This window comes from Theropithecus gelada, chromosome 19 (genome assembly GCF_003255815.1).
Source record: "Theropithecus gelada isolate Dixy chromosome 19, Tgel_1.0, whole genome shotgun sequence".
Lineage (NCBI taxonomy): Eukaryota > Metazoa > Chordata > Mammalia > Primates > Cercopithecidae > Theropithecus > Theropithecus gelada.
The window spans coordinates 55391247-55415509 of NC_037687.1; the positions used below are offsets into that span (position 1 = coordinate 55391247).

Consider the following 24263-nt stretch of genomic DNA (forward strand, 5'->3'; position numbering starts at 1 on the left):
CAAAAAAAAAAAAAAAAAAAAAAAAAAAAAAAAGGCCCTGAGCTATTTTATTTTATTTTTTTAAAGAAGACTTTTATTATTATTATTATCATTATTATTATTTTTGAGACGAAGTCTTACACTGTCACCCAAGCTGGAGTGCAGTGGCATGATCTCATCTCACTTCAGGCTCTACCTCCTGGGTTCACGCCACTCTCCTGCCTCATCCTCCTGAGTAGCTGGTACTACAGGTGCCACCCACCATGCCCGGCTAATTTTTTTGTATTTTTAGTAGAGATGCGTTTTCACCATGTTAGCCAGGATGGTCTTGATCCCCTGATGTCATGATCTGCCCGCCTCTGCCTCCCAAAGTGCTGGGCTTACAGGAGTGAGCCACCGCGCCCGGCCTGTTATTTCATAATGTTATCTGTTTGTAGGGCTCCAGAAAAAGATAGAAGTCGGATAACATAGGAGCTGGGCCCACCTATATAGCACAATCACTCCAGCGGGTAGGGCCTAGGCATGAAAGAAGAGTCACATCACAAAGGTGCTCGGCCAAGTGATATGTTACATTTCCCCCTGTGGACAGATTCAGGAAAAAAAAAAAAAAGGAGAGATCTGTCATCTAGGTAATCGGCCCAGAGATATGTCACAATGACCACTTGGGCAGGGACCAAGCAATAGAATTACAAGGACCAAGTGGAAGAATTACATCCCCTGTGTGCTGGAACCTTCTGTCAATAAATCACTCTCCCTTCTTGGGCATGACCCAAGCCCAAAGATACATCACAATCTAACCTATGGACAAAGCCCAGAGAAAAGAGGAGAGTCACATAAAATGGGCTCAGAGATATGTCAAACTATTTTCAGTAAGTGGGATCCACGCAGAAAACTCACATTATCTAGGTGCAGGGCCCAGCAATATGTCACAATGTCTTACATGGGCAGGACCAAGAAAAGAAAAAGAGTAATATCCCTTTGGTACTAGGTTCAGCGATATTCCACAATCTGTTTTGTAGGAAAAACTAAGAAATAAAAGAAGAGTCACATCAGCTATGTGCTGTGAAAGGTCACAATCCTTCCTGTGAGCAGAAAGCAGGTGACAGAAGAGTCACATCACGTGTGTGATTGATGCAAAGTCATTCCAAAATGCCCCCTGTAGGCAGGGCGCAGGCATAAAAGTTGCATCACCTGGTTGTTGGACCCAGTAATATCTCACAATGGCCCAAGTGGGCAAACCGCAGACAGAAGAGTCGCATAATGTCTGTGCAGGGTCAGGCAATATGTCATAATATCCTCTGCAGGCAAAAAAGAAAAAAAAAAAAAAAACAAAAAAACAAGAAAAAGATTAGGGTAATACCAGCTAAGTGCTGGTCATAGCAATATGCTATAATTTTCCCATATTTGTGACAGGGCAGAAGAAATCACATCACCTGGATGCTGGGTCCAGTCATATTTCAACAATCTTTCCTGTAATAAAGACCCAGGCAGGAGAACCACATCATCTGGTTGCTGGCCACAGCAACAAGCTACAATTTTTCCTGTAGGCAGGGTGCAGGCAGAAGAGGAGAGTCACATCTCCTAGGTGATGAGTGCAGAGATATGTCACAATGTCCCCCATAGGAAGTGCCCAGGTAAGAGACTCCCATCCCTCAGGTGTTGAGCCTAGCAATATGTCACAATACCCAAATATGTGTAGCCTCAGAAAAAGAGGAGACTTACATCACCTAGATGCTAGGCCAGTGACATTTCACAATTTCTCTGTGAGCAGAGACCAGGCAGGAGAAGAGAGTAACATCGCCATGGTGATAGGCATTCAGTTATGTCACAAATATGCCTCCTGGCAGGGCCTAGGAAAATAATGTTACATCACCTGGGTGTTGGACCCAGCAATATGTAACAATGTCTAATGTGACATATTTTGCCACAATATGGCACAAAATATAGGGCACAGTGGCAGAGTCACATAACATGGGTGCAGGATCCAGCAATATTTGACAATACCCAAAATTTGTGGGGTCCCCAAAATAGAGGAGAGTCACAGCACCTAGGTGCTGGCTCCAATGATATATCACAATCTTGCCTTTGGGCTGTGACCAGGTAGAAAAGTCAAGTCACTCAGTGCTGGTTAGAAGCGTTATGTCACAATCACAACTGCTGCAGGAAGGTCCAGTGATGAATTAACAGTCCTACACAGGTCCCGGTTCCAGGTATGAGAGTCACTACATTTTCTATGTTGGGTCTAAGTATGATAGCGACAATCACACCAATAAAGTGGATCCATGTATGAGATTCTGCATACCTCCTGTGAACTGTGTTCACTGTGGCCTTAAGCCCAGGGATGACAGTCAGCATGTCCCCAATTGGCTGGGGGACATGTTGACTCCCATCCCTGGGCTTAGATAGATAGAATACTCACGGGTTCAGTTACAAGAATTCTCACCTGCCTATGAACTGGATTTAGAAATGAGTCGTCATGCCAGGGCCGGTGGCTCACGCCTGTAATCCCAGCACTTTGGGAGGCTGAGGCGGGTGGGTCACCTGAGGTCAGGAGTTTGAGACCAGCCTGGCCAACATAATGAAATCCCATCTTTACTAAAAATACAAAAAATTGGCTGGGCATGGTGGCGGGCACCTGTAATCCCAGCTACTTGGGAGGCTGAGGCAGGAGAATCACCTTAACCCAGGAGACGGAGGTTGCAGTGAGCCAAGATAATGCCATTGCACTCCAGCCTGGGCAACAAGAACAAAACTCCATCCCCCCAAAAAAAGAAAGAAAAAGTCATATTTCCAACTCTGGCAAGATGTTCACATATGACAGTCACAATTTCAACTGTGGTCTGTGTTCGTATGTGAGATTCGGGACCTCACCAGTGGGCTCTATCCATGTGTGAGGGTGACCATTTTAATAGTTGCTGGGGTGTGCATATGAGAAACACAATGTCACCTGTGTTCTGAAGCCTAGAATGGCACTCTTTGTACAGTCAGAGATTTATATAGTATGTAAGAAAGTGGATATTCCCTATAGCCTTTGTAAAAGAAGGAGAGCCAGCATTATACTCATTATTTTAAGCCTAGCAATAAGAAACAGCATCTCTCCCACTGGCTGGTTTGAGGTATGAGAGCCACCACGCCCAGCATGATGGCCCATTTCTAAATCCAGTTCATAGCCAGGTGAGAATTCTTCCATCTGAACCCGTGAGGTATGAGGTATGAGCGTCTTCATCACACCTGTGAGCTGGGCCAAATTCTTTTAAAATCTCACCTGTGAATATGGAGCGACAAGAGTCACATCACCTGGGTTTTTGGCCAGGAATACATCGCAATCTTTTCTTAGGGCAGGGACCACACAGGAGGGTCACATCTACTGAATACTCAGCCAGGAATATGTTACGACTTTCTCCTGAAAGCAGGACACTGACAGTAGAGTTGTATCTCCTGGGTGCTGAGCCCAGCAATAGGTAACAATGCTCTCTGTGGTCAAGGCCCAGGTAGGAGAGACACATCACCTGCTACCTGGGCCTAGTGACAATTCTCAATTTTTCCTGTGGGCAGAGTGCAGGCAAAAATGGAGAGTCACATCTCCTAGGTGAGATTGATGAAGAGATATGTCACAAGGCCCTCTGTAGATAGGGCCCAGGGAGGAGCCTCTCATTTTATAGGTGTTCGGCCTAGTAACATGTCCTAATATGTGAAATATTCAGGGCACAGGCAAAAGAGAAGAGTCACATAACCTGAGTGCAGGGTTTAGCTGTATGTCATAATCCATCCTGTGGGCAGCACCAAGGCTGGAAGAGAAAGTCATATCTTCAAGGTGCAGAGACAAGCGATATGTCACAGTCTTATCTGTGGACTGGGTCAAGGCAGGAGACTCAAATCACTAAGGTGCTTAGCAGATGGACACAATCACACCTGCAGGAAAGTCCAGGGATGAGGTTAGAAATTCCGTATGTGCCCAGGTTCTAGGTATGAGAGTCAACACCTCCTGGATGTTGGATCTATTTATTTATTTGTTTGATTTTGTTTGTTTGAGATGAAGTCTTACTCTTGTCCCCAGGCTGGGGTGCAATGGCGTGATCTCAGCTCACTACAACCTCCACTTCCCGGGTTCAAGAGATTCTCCTGCCTCAGCCTCCAGAGTAGCTGGGATTACAGGCGCCTGCCACCACACCTGGCTAATTTTTGTATCTTTAGTAGAGACGGGGTTTCACCACATTGGCCAGGATGGTCTTGAACTCCTGACCTCCAGTGATCCGCCCACCTCACCCTTTCAAAGTGCTGGAATTACAGGAGTGAGCCGCCGTGGCCAGCCTTGGATGTTGGATCTAAGTGTGTGAGTCACAGCCTCAATGGTTGACAGAATTTTTGCAAGCGAGCCACAATTTATTCTGCAGACTTGTCCTTTCAGTGCAGTCACAGCCTCACATGTGTGCTGAATCTTGGTCTGGGAGTCACCAACCCACCTGTGGACCAGATCCACATATGAGAGTCAATTCTCTAACTTTTGACAGCCTCTTTGTGTGATATTCAGAACCTCGACAGTGGGATGTATTTATGTGGGAGAAGGACAATCTTTACTGCTGCCTGGGTGTGCATTCGAGAAACACTGTCTCACCTGTGTGCTGTGTTCCCTTATGACACTCTGTGTGTCACTTGAGGGCTTTATACAATATGCAAGAATGATGATCCTCTGTGACCTTCATACAAGAAAGAGATCCAGAGTCTTTCCTGTGGTTCTAAGTCTAGATATGAGAGTCAACATTCGCCAACTGGCTGGATCCAGAGAGGAGAGTCCTCACCTTCCTACAAGCTGGGTTTAGAAATGAGTCACCATCCCAACTGTGGCCAGAAGTTCACTTATGACAGTGACGATTCCAACTGTGAACTGCATTCATGTGTGATTCAGGACCTCACCAGTGGGCTCTGTCCATGTGTGAGGATGACAATTCTGAAGGTTAGTGGGGTCTGCATAGGACAAACACAGTCTCGCCTGTGTGCTGGGTCTTGTTATGACATTCTCTGTTACACACTAGGTCTTTATAGATGTGAGAAAGTGTAATTCTCTATGACTTTTGTACAGAAAAACTTCCTCATTTTCCTAAGCCTACCTAGGAGCAACATTATCTCTCCTATTGCCTTCTTCAAGGTATGACAGTCATCATGACATCTTTGTGCTTGGCCATGATATATGCCACTATCCTACCCGTGGGTAGACAGCAAGGACAAGAGTGACATTAACTGTGGGCTGGGCCAGTTCTTCCCTGAGGGCATGGACCAGGAAGGAGAATCACATCACTGGGCACTCAACCGAGGATGTTACAATTTCCTCCTAAAATCAGGACATGGGCAGAAGAGTAAGATCACCTGGATGCTGGGCCAGGAGATAGTCACAAGACTCACTGTGGGTGAGGCCCAGAGAGGACAGACACAATACCTGGTTGCTGGGCCCAGCGATTGTCATGATCTTCCCAGTGGGCAGGATGCATAAGTAGACAGTTTCACCTTCTGGGTGATGGATAGAGAAATGTGTCACAAGGCCGCCTGTGGGAAGGGCTCAGTCAGGAACCTTCCAACCCCTAGGTATTTGTTCTAATGATATGTCACAACATCCAAAATATGAAGATCTCAGGCAAATGAGGAGAGTCATATCGCCTAGGTGCTGGACCCACTGACCTGTCACAATCTTTTCTTTTGGCAGGCCTCAAGCAGAAGAGAAGAATCACACCACCCAGATAATAAATGCAAAGATGTGCTATAATATATCTGTGGGAGGGTCCATGCAAGACAGTCACATCAACTCAGTGTTGGACCCAGACACACGTTGCAGTACACAACATATACACGGCCCAGGCAGTAGAGGAGAGTTACATCACCTAGGTTCTCAGTTCAGCAATATTTCACAATACCTCCTGAGGGGAAGGCCTGGGCAAAAATGTCATATTACCTAGGTAAGAGGCTAGGGATATGTCACAATGCCTTCTGTGGGTAGGGCTCATAAACAAGAGGAAAGACATAACCTAGATGCAGGGCTCAGCTTTATGTTCAAATCACCCCACTGAAAAGGGGCCAAGCAGGAAAGAAGAGTCACATCACACAGGAGCTACATCAAGTGATATATCACAATTCCCACTGTAGACAAACCCCAGAAAAGGAGAGTCACATCATGTAGAAAAAGAGGACATTTGCCTGGGCTTTGCCCATAGGAGAAATTGCAATGGGTCGAGAGATATGTTACAATGCTTCTTGTGGTCAGGGTTCAGGCAGAAAACCCACATAATCTTGGTGCTGGACCCAGCAGTATGTTTCAGTGTCTTCTAAGGGCACAGCCAGAGCAAAGAAGTAACATCACCTTAAGGTTAGATGCCATGATATGTCACAATCTCATTTGTAGGCAGAAAGTACCCCCGTGAGTAGAGAGAAGGCAGGAAATAAAAAAAAAGGAACATTCCCTCAGTGATTGGTGAATATATATATATATATTACAATGACTTCTGTAGATAGGGTCCAGAATGAAGTTACATCACCTGGGTGTTGGACTCAGCCATATGTCACAATAGCCCATGTGGGAAGGACACAAGCAAGAGGGTCACATAACCTAGGCCTAACAATATGTTACAGTACCCCTGTGGGCAGCGTTAAGAAGAGGAGACTCACATCACCTGGGTGCATGGCCCAGTGATATGTCACAATGTCCCCTGTGGACTGTATCAAGGCAAAATAGAGTGACATTACCAAGGGTCTGGGTCCCATGATATGTCACTACAAACTGGGCCCAGGTGAGAGAGTCAAATAACTCAGATGCTGGGCAGATTCACATGTCACAATCACACCTGTAAGAAGGTCCTGTGGTGACATTAAAAATGAGATTGTCAGCTGGGTGCGGTGGCTCATGCTTGCAATCCCAGCACTTTGGGAGGCCAAGGCAGGTGGATCACGTGAGGTCAAGAGTTCGAGACCAGCCTCACCAACATGGCGAAACAAAAAAAAAATGACATTGTTTTGAATCAAGGAATGAGAGTCAACACCTCCTACATGTTGGGTTTAAGTACAATGAGTCACAACCTCAGTGGTGGACTGGATTTGTGAATGAGCCTCAATTTCTCTTGCAAACTCTGTGCCTTAGTGAAGTTACAGTCACAAAGGTGTGCTGAATCTTGGTTAAAGAGTCACCAACCCAACTGTGGACAGAATCTATGAGTGAGAGTCCATTTTCCAACATTCAGTTGCCTCCAAATGTGAGGTTCAGAACCTCAGAAGTGGGTTGCATTCATTTAAGTGAATGATTTGCTGTTGACTGGGTGTGAATATGAGTGTCACAATCTCACCTGTGTGCTTGTCTCTGTCAGGACACACTCTGTACCACTTGAGGGTTTTGTATGGTATGCACGAGTCGCAATCTGCTCTGAGACTTTTGTGGTCCTACGGACCCATGATCTTATGTGGCCGTAAGTCTAGGTATGAGAGTCAACATATCTCCAATTGGCTGGGTCCAGAGAGGAGAGTAGTCCTCACCTGCCTATGAGCTGGGTTTAGAAATGAGTCACCATCTCAACTGTGGCCAGATGTTCACATATGATAGTCACAATTTCAACTGTGGACTGCATCTGCACATGAGAATCATGAACTCATCAGTGGGTTCTGTCCGTGTGTGAGAGTAATAATTCTAAAATTGGCAGGGTGTGCTTACAGGAAACATGATCTAACCTGTTTGCTATGTCTTCATCTCTCTCTGTACCATCCAAGGGCTTTATACAACATACAAGAGAGTAGTAATTCTCTATAACCTTCATGCAGAGAGGAGACCCAGGATTTTACTCCTTTTTCTAAGCCTAGCTGTGAGAGACAGTATCTCTTCCATTGGCTGGTACAAAGTATTACAGTCATCATCACACCTGTGATCTGGGCCAAGCTATGTAACCAACCAACTTGTTGGCAGAAAGCACTCAGGAGAATCACATTTCCTGGATGCTGGACCAACGGTATAAAAAATTCTTCCCGGAGGGCAGTGACCAGGCAGGAGAGTCACATCACCTAGGTTCTCAACCAGTGATAGGTGACCATTTCTTCCTGAAAGTAACACATGGAGGAGATACACATCACAGATCACCTAAGGTCAGGTGTTCGAGACCAGCCTGACCAACATGGAGAAACGCCGTCTCTACTAAAAATACAAAAACAAACAAACAAAGCTGCTAAGGATCCCTGTATTGAAGGTCTAGGTCACTAGTGGATTATGAAAATGCTAATAAAGCACTGGATAAAGCAAGAGCAAAAAATAAAGATGTTCTGCTGGCTAAAACTTTCCAACAATTATGTAGTCAGAAATTTGAAAAAAAAATCTCAGTCTGCAAAACAAGAACTTATAGATTTTAAGACAAGAAGCGTGGCTGCATTCAGAAAAAATTACTGGAACTGGCAGAGTTAGAACTGAATCATGCAAAAGGTAACTACAGTTGCTGCCAAACTGCCTGGCAGTGTTAAACAGAGACACATAAGCCACACTCTGCCTTCCTGTTGAAAAGGGCTGCCCTCCTTCAGATTTTATTTTTGTCTTTTTTTTTTTTTGAGACGGAGTCTCGCGCTGTGTCACCCAGGCTGGAGTGCAGTGGCGCGATCTCGGCTCACTGCAAGCTCCGCCTCCCAGGTTCAGGCCATTCTCCTGCCTCAGCCTCCGAGTAGCTGGGACTACAGGCGCCCGCCACCACGCCCGGCTAGTTTTTTGTATTTTTAGTAGAGACGGGGTTTCACCATGTTAGCCAGGATGGTCTCGATCTCCTGACCTCGTGATCCGCCCGCCTCGGCCTCCCAAAGTGCTGGGATTACAGGCTTGAGACAGCGCGCCCGGCCTATTTTTGTCTTCTTAATGATGTTAAGCATTTATGCTCCCTGGGAACAAATAAAAAACAGCTGACAAAATGGACCTACTCTTTTTCTGAGAAAAATGGAGCAACGCCATGTACAGACGATGCCAGTCTGTGTGCTGTAATGCCGAACTGTGTTCCCCAAGACAGTGGTCCATTATTGTGCACTCATCATACTCAGAAGTCCAAATTTTATTCTTCTTTAAAGTAGCCTCTATAACTGCATTTATTTTATAAATAGTATTCCTTATGGATGCCAATCTTATTTACCTTTAAATAATTTCTGAAGTTTAACCTTTTCAGAATGCATTGTTCAAACAAGATAAAGATTTCCTTTATTGAATTTTTAAAATTTTGTTTTAAAGAAGCATTATATACCACCTTAGTTCTTTCATGTATTCTCAAATGTTTCAAAGATGGCTAGGTAATTGTAAGAGGGTTCCCAGTTACCCTAGGTTGACTGCCCAATGATAAACCAGGCAGAAGAGACAGGCTGATTCTAAATAAAAAATGGAACTGCTCTCGTGGAGCTCCAGAACCTAGATCACCTGTCCTGATTCTAGCTCTTGAGTAACAGGAAGTACAAGAATACTCTACTCAAGTCTTGCATTTTACTGGTAGGTGTAGCTGTGGTTATGGCTCTGGATACTTTCTGGCCTTCATCTTTCACTCCTAAGATGCTTCTTTACATTTACAGATTTGGCCATCAGATTCTATTTACTCTCGGAACCTCTCACAGAATGTAGAACATGTAGCAGGTCACCGAACTAGATATGAGGAGCTCAAAAAGCCACACTCTCAAAGGGAGGCTTCAAGATGTCTGTGTTGACATTTCACAATGCAGAAAATGCCTCCAGTTAGTTTTCTGTACATTTTCAATCCAAAGTCTTGGCCTGTCTTGTAAATCCCAGACAGAGGACAGAACTTATGTGCAGATTCTGGGTGGGATTAACCTCACTCTGCATTTTTGGGTGTTACAGCAAGTAAAGTACAATTGAAAGAGAGGTCCCCTCACAGAAGCTGCTCTTCTAGATAATAGTTTACAGAAATGGAAAAACAGATGACACAACATGAATATAAGTAGACAGTTTATTTGGACCAAGCTTGAGGATTTTAACCTGGGAACAAAGATTCTAGTTGCCTGAAATCTATACAGGTACAAGTGAATTTGTGGCTGGGGTGATGGCTTACACCTGTAATCCCAGCACTTTGGGAGGCTGAGGCAGGTGGATCACTTGAGGTCACAAGTTTATAACCAGCCTGGTCAATGTGGTGAAATTCTGGTAATTCTAGACAGTGTTTGTGAAATAATAAAATAAAAACTTTCTCTAGCCCCAGAGAAACTCCACAATGATAGAACAGAAAGTATACTGTTTTATTACAAAATTAAACCAGAATAAGACATGCATCACAGTGAATCTGCTTAAGAGATTGGAAAGACAGAGAGAGAATCACCATAACTAGTCCAAAAGTAGAAGAATTTATAGCACGATGTCATGTACAGTTCATCCTAAATTCACTGGTAATTAGGGAGGCCATCCATGTATGCTAATTGGTTATGCAATGACAAAACAAACTTTTTACCTTTTCACGACAGGAGGTAATTTTGCAACTTGAAGCCAGGACCCTGCTGATAAGACAGGCTCTCACTCTCCTACTGAAATTGTTGAATAGGGTGTTATGGTTTTGGCTATATGCATTTTAAAGCAATGGCTCTTTACTCCCCGAGGACTGGGTTCAAGCACACTGCTTGGGTTCTCCTGATGGCCAGGGTCCTCTCTTTACGCCTACCAACTTCCACTGAGACACAGTCCACAACACACAGCTCAAAGCTGCTAGCTCACATCTTACATGAACCCCAATGCCACAGCAGCATTCTAGTGTCACATCAGAGAGTGAAGCTTGGGCTGCAGGGAGAAGAGCCTGCAAGGCTCCTTCACAATTTACTCTCAGAAGAACTGCACCTTCACAGTAATGGGAATGGGAGCAGTATTTCAGCCTCAGTTTCTATTTATAATGGTGACATAAAAAAAAAAAAAAATACTGCTAGATTTCCAGCATGAATCCAGATAGAGATAGCTCCAAGAATTCTCCGTGTGACAACCCATCTCATTCATAGAGACCATGGGATACTAACAGGGCTTCTGAAACAGGCACCCAAAGCACTGGAGAGAAAAACAGCTCTCAATCTGAGCAAGATTATATTGAAAGAAAAAATAAGTTAAAAGCATCTTCAAGAAAAAACTCAGATTAGATGTAAGACTAACAAACTTGGTCAGAAGATAATCCCCCAAAAGGAATTTTTCTCAAAACACTCAGAATGCACAGCTACTCTCAGCGTGTCAGCATGAGAAACATGAGCATTATGAAAAAAAAAGGCATGCTCTCAGCAGAATTTTACAAGGGTTCTTTTTCATGTCTTCTGCCCTCCCATCTCCTAACCAGTGAATTGGGGATCTATACTGGAATACCTCTGACAATTTTCACCAGCACTTTTTCATGAAAAACTGGAATCTGACTTTGTTATACAGTGGAATATATTTGAGCTTGCAACATAGCTAACTGAAGAGTTATTATGGTTTTGGGTCGTCACATCATCCATCATGTTTGTTTGTCCTGTAATAGCAGCATTCGAATTCAGTGAAATGAAAGACACAAACCATGTTTACCTATAATTATCCCTATTGGATAAATTAATAAGCATGTCAAACTAATATCTACTATAACAATTTTGTAGTGAATTTTCTTTGGATATTAGCTATAAATTTCTAAGTATAATTTTAAAGTACTTGTCATAATGTATGTAGAACTTTAAAAATATCTATAACCATAATTCAGTTAAAACACTTTATAGTTCAAGAGTACAAATAACAATATTAAAATGACTAATTAAGGGATTTATTCAAATATTGTGGCCTTCTATTCATACTATTGTACAAAATGTTATCTAATTTATGTGAATGCAAGTTGTCTACAAACACTACACCTAACTATACTAATTGTACTGAAGTAACAGAAACCAAGGTACACCTACAGACTCCACTATTTAGTGAATAAACTGAACTGTTCTTGCCTTTGCAGTGTAAGTATTTCAGTCTGCAAATATGAGATAATTACCTTGGATAATCAGTTTTCTGTCAAAAAAATTTACTGAGTATCCTTTTAATTCTTTATCATTCTGTGTTGCAAAATTTAATCTTATCTTTGTGCTCAACTTTTGTGTGCTCTTAAAGTAAGCTTTAAACAGCTAGGTGTGGTAGCTCATGCTTGTAATCCCAGCACTTTGGGAGGCCAAGGCGGGTGGATCACCTAAGGTCAGGAGTTCGGGACTAGCCTGGCCAGCATGGCAAAACCCCATCTCCACTAAAAATACAAAAAAGTAGTTGGGGGTGGTGGCAGGAGCCTCTAATCCCAGCTACTTGAATGGCTGAGGCAGGAAAATCACTTGAACTGAGAGGTGGAGGTTGCAGGGAGCTCAGATCGTGCCATTTTATTTCAGCCTGGGTGACAAAAGTGAAACTCTGTCTAAAAAAAAAAGCTTTAAACAAATTTGTGTCTATTTTAAAAGACTAAAAAACAAACAAACAAAAAACCAACCAAACAAACAAAAAAACCTTTGCCAAAGCAAAAACAAAGCAATGGTTCTAAGGTCCTAAATGAAGACAATTCTGAGTCAGAAAGAATAACAAAAGGTTTATATAGCTGTTACTATGATTTACATATATTTCCAAAAAGCAGAGAAAACTACGTGTAATCTAAATGTTTTTTTTAAAAAAAAAAAGAGAGAGAGATGAATGAAATATCCTCCTTTACTTTCAGGTAAGAGAATAAAGCCTCTTATCTTTAATTTATAATTTTTTCTACAACAGCCAAGTCTCTGGACATGTTCTTGAACACTTGACATCTGAATTTCAATAGACACTGGATGCAGACATCTAAGATGTAGCCTTGGGCATACTGTGTGCACTTGAAAGAATGTTTATGAAAAAAAAGCAGACAGAAAAAAAGCTATTAAAAATCCATGCATGCAAATGAATAAAATGAGTTCTGCTGGGCATGGCAGCTCATGCCTGTAATCCTAGCACTTTGAGAGGCTGAGGCAGGTGGATCATGAGGTCAGGAGTTCAAGACCAGCCTGACCAACATGGTGAAACCTGGTCTCTATTAAAAATACAAAAATTAGCCGGGCATGGTGGCACGCTCCTGTCATCCCAGCTGCCCAGGAGGCTGAAGCAGCAGGAGAATCTCTTGAACTCAGGAGGCAGAGGTTGCAGTGAGCTGAGATCGCACCACGACACTCTAGCCTGGGTGACAGAGTGAGATTCCATCACAAACACACACAAAAAAGTTCTTAGAGAACGATGAAGAGACTTAGATTCTGACTCCTACGACACCCCACATACACTATTAGACAGATCATCGAGGCAGAAAATTAACAGAGATATCAGAACTAAACCCTTGACCAAATAGTCCTAATAGACATCTACAACATTCTCCATCTGAAATCAACACAGTATACATTCTTCTCACCACCACGTGTCAAATACTCTAAAACTGACCACACAATCAGAAATAAAACAATTATCAGCAAATTTAATAATCCCCATATCATACCAAACATATTCTTAGGCCACAGCTTGATAAATATATAATTCAACACCAAGAAAATGACTTGAAATTATACAATTACATGGAAATTAAAGAATCTGCATGTGAATGACTTTTGAATAAATAATGAAATTAAGGTAGAAATTAAGAAGTTTTTTGAAACAAATGGGAACGAAGATACAACATACTAGAATCGGCAACACAGCTAAGACAGTGGTAAGAGGGAAATCTATAGCACTTTTTGATGCTCACATCAGAAAGTTAGAAAGACGTCAATATAACGACCTAACATCGTAAATAAAAGAATGAAAGAAACAAGAGAAAACCAACTCCTAAGGTAGCAGAAGACAAGAAGATCTGAACTGAAGGAGATTTAGACATGAAAACTCATACAAATAAGAAATCTATTGAGTTAAATCTTTTGAAAAAGTTAATAAGATAAACCACTAATAAGATTAATGAAAAAATAAGATCCAAATAAACACAATTAGAAATGACAAAAGGGACATTACCACTGACCCCACAAAAATATGAATAAATATAGAAGTCTACTATAAACATCTCTATGCAAACTAGAAAATCTTAAAAAAAAAAAATGGATAAATTTCTGGAAAAATCCATCTTCCCATAACTGAACAAAAACAACAAAATGAATCAGCAAATACACCAATAACAAGCTCCAAAATTGAAATAGTAGTAAACAGACTACCAACCAAAAGAAAGCCCAGGACTGGCCGAGTACGCTGGCTCATGCCTATAATCCCAGCACTTTGGGAAGCAGAGGTGGTAGGATCACCTGAGGTTAGGAGTTCGAGACCAGCCTGGCCAATGTTGTGAAATACTGTCTCTACTACAAATACAAAAATTAGCTGGGCATGGTGGCACTGGCCTGTAGTCCTGGCTACTCGGGAGGTTGAGGCAGGAGAACTGCTTGAACCTGGGAGGCAGAGGCTGCAGTAAGCCGAAATCCCACCACTGCATTTCAGCCTGGGCGACAGAGCAAGACTCCATCTGGGAAAAAAAGAAAGAAAGAAAATCCAGGACCAGACAGATTCGCAGCTGAATTCTAACTAATGTACAAAGAAAAACCAGTATTATATCTTATAAAACTATTTTTAAAAATTGAGAAGGGACTCCTCCCCAACTCATTATATAAAAACAGCATCATTCTATTTATTTATTTATTTATTTATTTATTTATTTATTTATATTTTGAGATGGAGTCTCATTCTGTTGCCAGGCTGGAGTGCAGTGGCGCGATCTGGGCTCACTGCAACCTCCACCTCCAAGGTTCAAGTGATTCTACCGCCTCAGCCTCCCAAAGTGCTGGGATTACAGGTGTGCGCCACCACACCCAGCTATTTTTTGTTTTTTAGTAGAGACAGGGTTTCACCATGTTGGTCAAGATAGTCTCCATCTCTTGACCTCGTGATCCACCCACCTCAGCCTCCCAAAGTGCTGGGATTACATGCGTGAGTCACTGCTCCCAGCAACAGCATCATTCTAATACCAAAATCTGGCAGAGATAAAACAAAAAAAGAAAACTTCAGGCTAATATCCTTGATGAACATTGATGTAAAAATCTTCAACAAAATACTAGCAAACCAAATCCAGCAGCACATTAAAAAGCTAATTCACTATGATCAAGTAGATTGTATCCCTGGGATGCAAGGTTTGTTCAACAGACACAAATCAGTATGTGTGATTAATCAGATAAACAAACTACAGATAAAAACCACAAAATTATTTCAATAGATAAAGAAAAAGTTTTCAATAAAAGTTAATATCCGTCACATTTAAAACCCTCAACAAACTTGGCATTGAAGGTAAATAGTTCAAAATAATGAGTTATCTATGACAAACCCACAGCTAACATACTGAATGGACACAAGCTGGAAGCATTCCTTCTTGAAAACTGGCACAAGAGAAGAATGCGTCCTCTCACCCCTACTATTCAACATAAAATTGGAAGTCCTGGCCAGAGCATTCAGGCAAGAGAAAGAAATAAAATACATCCAAACCGGAAGAGAGGAAATCAAACAATCTCTGTTTGCAGATGATTCTTTTTCTTTTTATAAAATTTAGCATTAAACTCAGAAATTAAGAAAACAGGATATAGAACAGAGATATTCACTGTCACAAATTTGCCCTGCAAAAATAACAACCGACGTTTTCATAAATCTTGTAACTCACCCATTATCTACAATATTTTCTTATAAAAGTTATACATTTTCTTTTTTTTTTTTTTGAGACAGAGTCTCGCTCTGTCGCCCAGGCTGGAGTGCAGTGGCGCGATCCTGGCTCACTGCAAGCTCCGCCTCCCGAGTTCACGCCATTCTCCTGCCTCAGCCTCTGGAGTAGCTGGGACTGCAGGCGCCCGCCACTAAGTCCGGCTAATTTTTTTGTATTCTTAGTAGAGACGGGGTTTCACTGTGTTAGCCAGGATGCTCTTGATCTCCTGACCTTGTGATCTGCCCGCCTGGGCCTCTTGCTGGGATTACAGGAGTGAGCCACTGCTCCCAGCAAAATGCATGCAGTTTCTACAGCCAAAATGGCATAGAGATTTTACCTATTCTTTTATTTGATAGCATTCTAAAAGCTAAGTCTTAAAATCCTATTCGAAACCACCCAGCCCACCCCTCCCACAAGAAAAAAAAACCTTACAGAAAAAGAGAAACATAAATGAGAATTTCAAACAACTGAAATGTATGATTAATTATTTTCGAAACTCACCTCTTTTGTGCCCTCTCAGGAGACACTGCAGTATGTCCCCGCTAAGTGCCCCAAGTGCATTTTACTTTGCAAGGTTTTTTTGCACCATCTCACTGGGGTCAGGTTGCTTTTGTTTTTTATTTTTTTGTCTTTTAGGATTTTTTTTTTATTTTTTTGTCCCCTTTAGAATCCAAGGGGCAGAAATCATTTCTGTTTTTCCCTCAATACCAGCATAAGATTGGCTGACCTGAAATGTGTCTCTAAGAAAGGGAAGCTAGGTTGGGTGTAGACAATCTTAATGTCCCAAGTGGTTAGCTTTTCAAAGCAAGAGTACACCAGGAGATTCCTCTTAGCCCCAGGGCATCCATCTGCTCTCCTGAGAGACTACACTTCATATAATTCTTCTTGTCCTGTGAGAAAAAATGACCCAGAAGCTAATAATCATCAAACACTCTAGCAGACATAGCCATGGTGTGTACCCTGGTTTATTCACAGCCAGTACTGAAAACCAGGACCAGGAAAAAGCTGAAGGGTGGCTGAGGATACATCAGCCCATCAAGATTAAAAAACAAAAACAAACAAACAAAAAATTGACTGCAAAACGTTTTCATAAGATCTCTGTGCAGGAAGACAAAAGAAAAAGGCACAAAGATTTTTTTACAATACAGTGTCACGGAAATATTTTTTGGTTTATTTTCTAGGGCAATATTTACAAACAGAGAGCAAATCTTTTTAAATGTCCCACCCAATGGTTTGTCAAAAAATAAAATATAGTATCAAAAGTCTACACTAAAGGATAAATAGTGAATAATGTGAATTAGAGAAGGAAAGTTGGCATTTGGGATAATCAGAAGAAACTGGAAATTTAGTATTTTACTACAAGTCAGAATTAAGCTGGAGGGGTTGAGGGGTAGACGTGAGACTCCGTTTGAGAAACAAAAAAAAAATGTAGATCTGTCCCCTGTCGAGTGTGAATATAGTTAAGTAACAGGCAATTCGAGGTATGTGGCTGCGATGCCTGGATTCCTAGTTAAAAAATATAGAGCGAGACTCCGTCTCAAAAAAAAAACAAAAAAAACAAAAAAAAAATGTAACTCAAATGTATTTTTTTGTAAATTACTACATTGGGGAAAACAAAATTTAGGCGTAACAAACTATAAACTGCCTATTAAGCTCTGATTATATAATCAGAAAATGTGTACCCTATAGATGCTAATTTAGAAACTATGTAACTCTACCTAACCGATTTTTGAATTTGGGTTTCTGCATCATGCATCTTCTAAAAGTCTTTCCTTCAAGCTCGTCCCATGGATAACAACTACACCCCAAAGCTGGGTGCTCTACAATTTTGGAATCACTCTTTAATTAAATTCGTTAATATTTTGGCGGTGACTCCCATAAATTTTTAACACAAGGAAAGAGGAATTGGGAACGCCATGGACCAAAGCTCTTCCCATTCATGAACCCGCATCCCTAGTCAGGATTCTCCCCCGACGATCCTCCCTGGTACCTGCACAATCTCCCCTGACGATCCTCCCTGGTCCCTGCACAATCTGGGAGAGACGCGGCGCTGCGGGTGCAGAGCTGCCCAGAGAGGGCTCCAGGCCAGGGCGCACATTGCAGGGAAGACAGGACGCCCGGGCCCAGTTGTCAGCACAGCCGCCATCTTAATGGCTGAAGGGGACTGAGGCCGAGCTGGCAAGAACTCGGGCGCAGATTGTGAAGCTGACTGCGGTGAGGCCTGAGTCCCGCCACAGCCACTTCCCACTGGTTCAAACCAGCCCCGTTTCCTCTCTCGGGATGTCAGACCGGCACTCTCACCATTTCTAGGCTTCCAGGGGGCACTGACGTCTTAGCTGTGGATCTCCCAATACCCGCAGTTCGCAGGGCTACAGAGGCTGGGCCTCTAGCAGCAGAGTACACAAAGCAGACAGACGAGGCCTGTAGCTTCTGCTGCAGGGAGAGACAAAGACCGCGCCAAATCCCGGAAGCCGCCCTGTCTGCTCCAGCTGCGTGCCTGATTGGACGGTCCCTATCCCTGATTGGATAACGTTTAAGGCCCCGCCCCCTCCGGCCCTGAGTGACAGAAGACGTGATGAGATGCTGGGCTGAATGAAGAGCAAGAGGGTAGGCTGCAGCCTTTCCAGGCAGAGCTTCCTCCCTGAACTGAGCCAGGCCCACCCCAGAGGGTATTGCCTTTAACCTTCTGTGTAAGATCATATGCATTTATAAATAGTATGCTATATGAATGTTCACAAATCAAAAGAATATAGACTGCACGCGGTGGCTCATGCCTGTAACCCCAGCACTTTGGGGGGCCGAGGCGGGTGGATCATCTGAGGTCAGGAATTTGAGACCAGCCTGGCCATCAAGTGAAACCCCATCTCTACTAAAAATAAAAATAAAAAACAGTAGCTGGGCGTGGTGGACAGTGCCTGTAATCCCAGCTACTCAGAGGCTGAGGCAGGAGAATCATTTGAACCTGGGAGGTGGAGGTTGCAATGAGCCGAGATCATGCCACTGCACTCCAGCCTGGTGACAGAGTGAGAGGAAGGAAGGAAGGAAGGAAGGAAGGAAGGAAGGAAGGAAGGAAGGAAGGAAGGCAGGCAGGCAGGGAGGGAGGGGAGATGAAAGAAAGAAAGAAAAGAAAGAGAGAAAGAAAAGAAAGAAGGAAAGGAAGGGAGGAAGGGAGAAAGAGAAAGAAAGAAAAGAAAGAGAGAAGGAAGGAAGGAAGGAAGGAAGGAAGGAAGGAAGGAAGGAAGGAAGGAAGGAAGGAAGGAAGGAAGGAAGGAGCAGCATTAAATAACCACAGGTAGATCACTACCTGTTGACGACCTTTCTTCCAGAGATCACTGAACAAAAGATGATGGGGCCACAGGGGAAGAAAACTCTGTGTCTTCAGATCTGTCCACAGTCTTGACCTCCAATGTTAGATATGAAGAAAACAGATTAAAGGCAAAATTATTTTGCTATTTCAACTTGGCCCTAAGCGTCAGGCTGTGGTTTTACGTTTTCTCCTGTGTGTGGGGAACTGTGTAAGGACCAATCACATGCATACATGTCTATATGTGTTGCAGCATTACTCAACATTATCTTCAACACATCTAACTTTAAATCAGGGGAAAATATTCGTATCTTTATGGAGCCCACTGTTAGAAGGTAACTAGTAACCAACCTGTCATTAAACCATGGCACGTATCTGCATTGGGTGCATGTATTAGTTAGCTATTGCAGCATAACCAGCCATCCAAAACTTATTAGGTCATAATTGAGATGGTCAGTCATTTAGGCTGGGCTCACTGGGGCTGTTCTTCTGGTTTCAGCTGAGTTCCTTCAGACATGTATCATCAGCTGCTTGTTGACCAGGCAGCTGTGCTTCTGGGGATGATCTTCTGCTTCTGGGGATGAGCTTCTGCTTCTGGGGCTGTCAACAGAGGCACTTTGCTTCTCTCCCCTACTCCCCCATGTTATGTTATCCTCCAGCTGGCTAACATGTGCTTTGTTCGTGGAGATGGCAGCATTCTGAAAGAAAAACAGAAGTATTCAAGACCATTTGAGCCTAGCCCCCAAACTAGCACACGGTCATGTTCACAGATTTCTACTGTCCTGAGGAAATAAGGTCAGCCGTATCTAGGGTTTGGAAAACAGATTCCATGTCTCAATGGGAACAGCTGTAAAAGCACCTGGCAAAGGCTATAGGAGGGATGAAAAATTGCTACAATTTCTGCAATTAGTATCATTCTGCCTGTTTTGCATATGTGGTTTATACAACTCTTTCACATCAAGGAACTTGTCCAAAGACCCAAAAATACTAATTGGCTGGGCTGAACCTCAGGATAAATTCTGACTCCAAAGCTCACCCACCTCCACAGATCAAATTATATTACTAGAGTAACTGCTACAGACCCTTGAAATTCTGGAAAGTGACACTTCTGCAATAGAAGACAGATTTTTTTTTTTTAAGATTTGTGCCCACATAGTACTGTTTATTATTGGAAATAATCCTGTCAAGAAATTGCAGAAGCACATGGTGGCTCAAACCTGTAATTTTAGCACTTTGGGATGCTGAGATGAGAGAATAACTTGAGCTCAGCAGTTCAACTGCAGCCTGGGCGACATAGTAAGATCCTGTCTTCATGAAAAAAAATCAGCCAAGCATGATGTTGCATGCCTGTAGTCCGAGGTACTCAGTGACTAGGGCAGGAGGATGGCTTGAGTATGGAAGGCAAAAGCTGCAGTAAGCCATAACTGATTACACCACTACACTCCAGCCTGGAGTGTCCAGAGTGAGACCCCATCTCAAAAACATTGTAGAAACATTTTGAAAGGACATAGAATAATTTGGAAAAATAGCTGAGGGATGAATTTTGAAAATCAAAGCCCAACAATAGATTATTCATTTTTGATTAGAGAATAAATCTGAAAACTTCTAAAAGAAAAACAACTTTAGATAAACTAAATTTAACAGAGTTTTATTGGGCAAAGAGGGATTTGCAAATTGAGTAGCCTGTGGATCCAAAGTAGACTCTGAAAGACTCCAGCATGGCCACATGATGGTGAAAGATTTATGGACAGAAGAAGCCACATGACATCAGAAAATGGAAATGAAATACAGGAACAGCTAGATTGATTACAGCTTGGGATTTTCCTTATTTAAACATGGTTTGAACATTTGACATCCTTTTGTTGGTCAAAACACAGTGGTTGGTACAAAAATGAGTACAGTCTATTTACACATTCAGTTAAGTTTCAGTTTACTATGTAAACAAAACAAAACAACAAAACATATTGACCAAACTTAAACGTGAAAGGGGGTAGCTAATTTAGAGTATAATTAAACAACTTCTCCTTTTTTGATCATCTTCTCAATTTTGATAGACCAAAACTTTAGACATTGATAACACTGTGTCAAAATAAAAAATGCACCTGGTCTCAGATGCCACTGTGAAACAGCAGAACTGCGGGTTTTGTAAAGTGAAATCAAGAAATTCAGGTTATTATTTTATTATTATTTTTAAAGGTTTGAGCAGAGGGAAACTCCTTGTGTTGAAATCTGCTGTTTACAGGAGAAAAACAAAACCTGGCCTGTATTAGAATCTACCTATTTCCTTAAATTTTCAGTTTGATTATGTCACAGTTAGCATGAGTGACTCATTTTGGTTTGTTTTTTTCTGTTTGGACCTAGTTACTGCACAAGCTCAGTCCAGAATGATGGCCTCTAATAATTTTGTTCAAAAAATTGTCAACAGTGCACAGTGTATCCAAAACTCAGGGCCTTAGTATCACTCTGTTTCCATTATTTAGGGTCTTTGTTCTTATATCATTCACAGGTTATGGTTTCGTCATAGTCACATATGTCTTCGAGTTTCTGTCATTCCAGTTAGGGAGTGACAATTTGATATTCTACAGGTGACTGCATGCAAACTTTTGAGAGAATACAGTGCAGCAGAGAGACTACTATTTTGACTATCAGGAGGATAATAGCAAGTTTGAAACATGCTTTTTAGCCAGGGTCCTCATGAACTGTCAACATTAAATAGATCAAATAATTAGTTATAGTCTACTTATTTTAATCAAATAGCCTGTTCATTAATCCCCTGCAACTGCATCTCTGTAATACCCAATATATTTCTCCATGTGCAACTACAAGTATTAGCAAATGCAGACACTTCTCTGTTTATACAGTAAGTAATCCAAAGAAATTCTATCATTCAGCACAACTTTAGTAAAAAATGTAAAGTCTACTGTGTAACCATAGCCTTTACAGTGTAATCTGCTATAAAGCCCTATGATAGGGGATAAATTTCTAACCATTGCCTCATTTGTTTTAAACCATGGGGAAAAAAAACACCTATCAAAGGATGCCCATTTAGAAAAGTAATGGCATCCTGGCAATGCTCTTTAACCTATTTTGAATAAGTTCTCTTTAACTTGTGAAACAGGTTAAGAGCAGTGGACGTACATTCTGGTTCTGATATTACGAGACAACAAATGTCCCATTAAAATTTCTCATCCACGTTGGCTTTCCTTTTTTTTTTTTTTTTCCTATTTTTTGAGACAAAGTCTCACGCTGTAGCCCAGGCTGGAGTGTGGTGGTGTGATTTCAGCTCACTGCAACTTCTGCCTCCCAGGTTAAAGCAATTCTCGTGCCTCAGCCTCCTGAATAGCTGGGATTACTGGAGTGCACCATCACACTAGCTAATTTTTGTATTTTTAGCAAAGATGGGTTTTCACTAGTTCATCAGGCTGGTCTCGAACTCCTGACCTCATGATCTGCCCGCCTCAGCCTCCCAAAGTGCTGGGGATTACAGGCGTGAGCCACCGTGCCTGGCCTGCCTTTCATTTTTTTACATATAAAAGATGTTATATTTTGCATATATGTTGGCTGCAAAATTCTCTACATATAAGTATAGCTAATGAGTGCACACAAAAGATGCTTTTTTAATTTCTATTGCTTGTTGAGCCATAAACAGACTTAACTTAGAGTATCATGGTAGCAGATGTGTCTTGATTTTTGATTTTATAAAAAAAAGCTATCTACATAAAGGTGTCCATCTGCTTTTTAGGAGAAACCTTTCTGGTTAGCTTTACTTTAAGATCTCCTATGGGTGTACAATTAAAGAGTTTAGAGGGGCCCTTCTAAGTTGTGAGATTATCAACCCAGTGCTCAAAGTCTTGAAGTCTTGCTTCAGTGTAAATGGCAGGCAGACTCAATCTCTGGGTTCTAGATAAAAAAGGGTTTTAGTGTCCTCAGTCAGTAGACTATTAAGGCTTTCATATGCTTTGTCATAATGCATTAAAGCCTTGTTGAATTTAGTAATATTAGACTTCAGTAGCAGAAGATACATGAGGTTCTCTTAGGTGCATAGGCCTTTCAATTACTATTTTTAAATGGTCAACATATTTTTTCCACTCTAAATGGATCTGATATGTCATCAATCTGCAATTACAAAAGCAATCCAGTCAATTTAGTTGGCTTTGCTCAATACTACTGTATCTATAATATCTTCTCTCTTTTTTTTTTTTTTTGAGACAGTCTTGTTCTGTCACCAGGCTGGCGTGCAGTGGCGCGATGTCGGCTCACTGAAACCTCTGCCTCCTGGGTTCCAGCAATTCTCCTGCCTCAGCCTCCCAAGTAGCTGGGACTAGAGGCATGCACCACCATGCCCGGCTAATTTTTTGTATTTTTTAGTAGAGACGGGGTTTCACCATGTTGGTCAGGCTGGTCTCGAACTCCCGACCTCAAGTGTTCCACCCACCTCGGCCTCCCAAAGTGCTGGGATTACAGCTGTGAGCCACCACGCCCAGACTATGTTGTTTAACAGTTTTAGAACTTGTCTAGAGAAATAAGTATCTTTATCATTGAAGATATTTTCAGAAATGTTCCATGAGAAAACAGGTATCCTAATATCCTTTAAGTTACTGTTATAACATCAACCCTCTTGAATGAGAAAACTTTTATACAGGAAAGCATGCATTAAAAATGGCAAAAAAAAAAAAATATGCATAAATGTTTAAATGGCTCATCAGGTAACAGAAATGTGGGATTATATGTTTGACAAAAAAACATTGGTATTAATCTGTTTTAGTAATTTAGAAGGGTTACCACACACAAACAGACACACACTTAATTTATATTTAATTTAGATTATTTTATCTCTTCTGTGGTGAGTAATGGAATGCAGAGCTGTTAATAATGGAAGCTTTAAGAAGTCAGGAATGAACAAGTGGCTGTTGGCTGTCTAGATTCTCCAAGAGTCCACATTTAACATTAAATCTGTCCTCTTAAATACCAGATGTGTTTCTCCCATTTAGGTGCATAGCACTGATGACTAAGGGGTTTTCATAGGTAATTTGACTTAGGCCACAGAGTTAATTCAAACGGCATATCTAAAAAATTTCAGTACTGGCTGATTTAACATATGTGGCAGAATATTTTTCTAATATTTAATTAATCTTTGTTTTGCTTGGGTTAGCAGTTTTATAAGACTCAATCTCTTCATTAGGATTCTCACAATCCTTACCCAGTCCAAACAATAAAATCCTAAACTGATCAGAAACCTATACTTGACTTTACTCATATTTTCATAAACCTCCTTAAAG

General features: G+C 41.8%; 1 protein-coding gene across 1 annotated transcript in view; it reads right to left on the reverse strand.

Moving 5' to 3' along the window:
* Nucleotides 1-18127, reverse strand: part of LOC112612062 (zinc finger protein 492) — a 446617-nt gene extending 428490 nt beyond the window's left edge. Inside the window, exon 1 of the mRNA XM_025366125.1 lies at nucleotides 17982-18127. Coding sequence (XP_025221910.1) covers nucleotides 17982-17984 — 3 coding nt within the window. The 5' untranslated portion in view covers nucleotides 17985-18127. The remainder of the gene's footprint in view (nucleotides 1-17981) is intronic.
* Between the last annotated feature and the right edge of the window lie 6136 nt (nucleotides 18128-24263).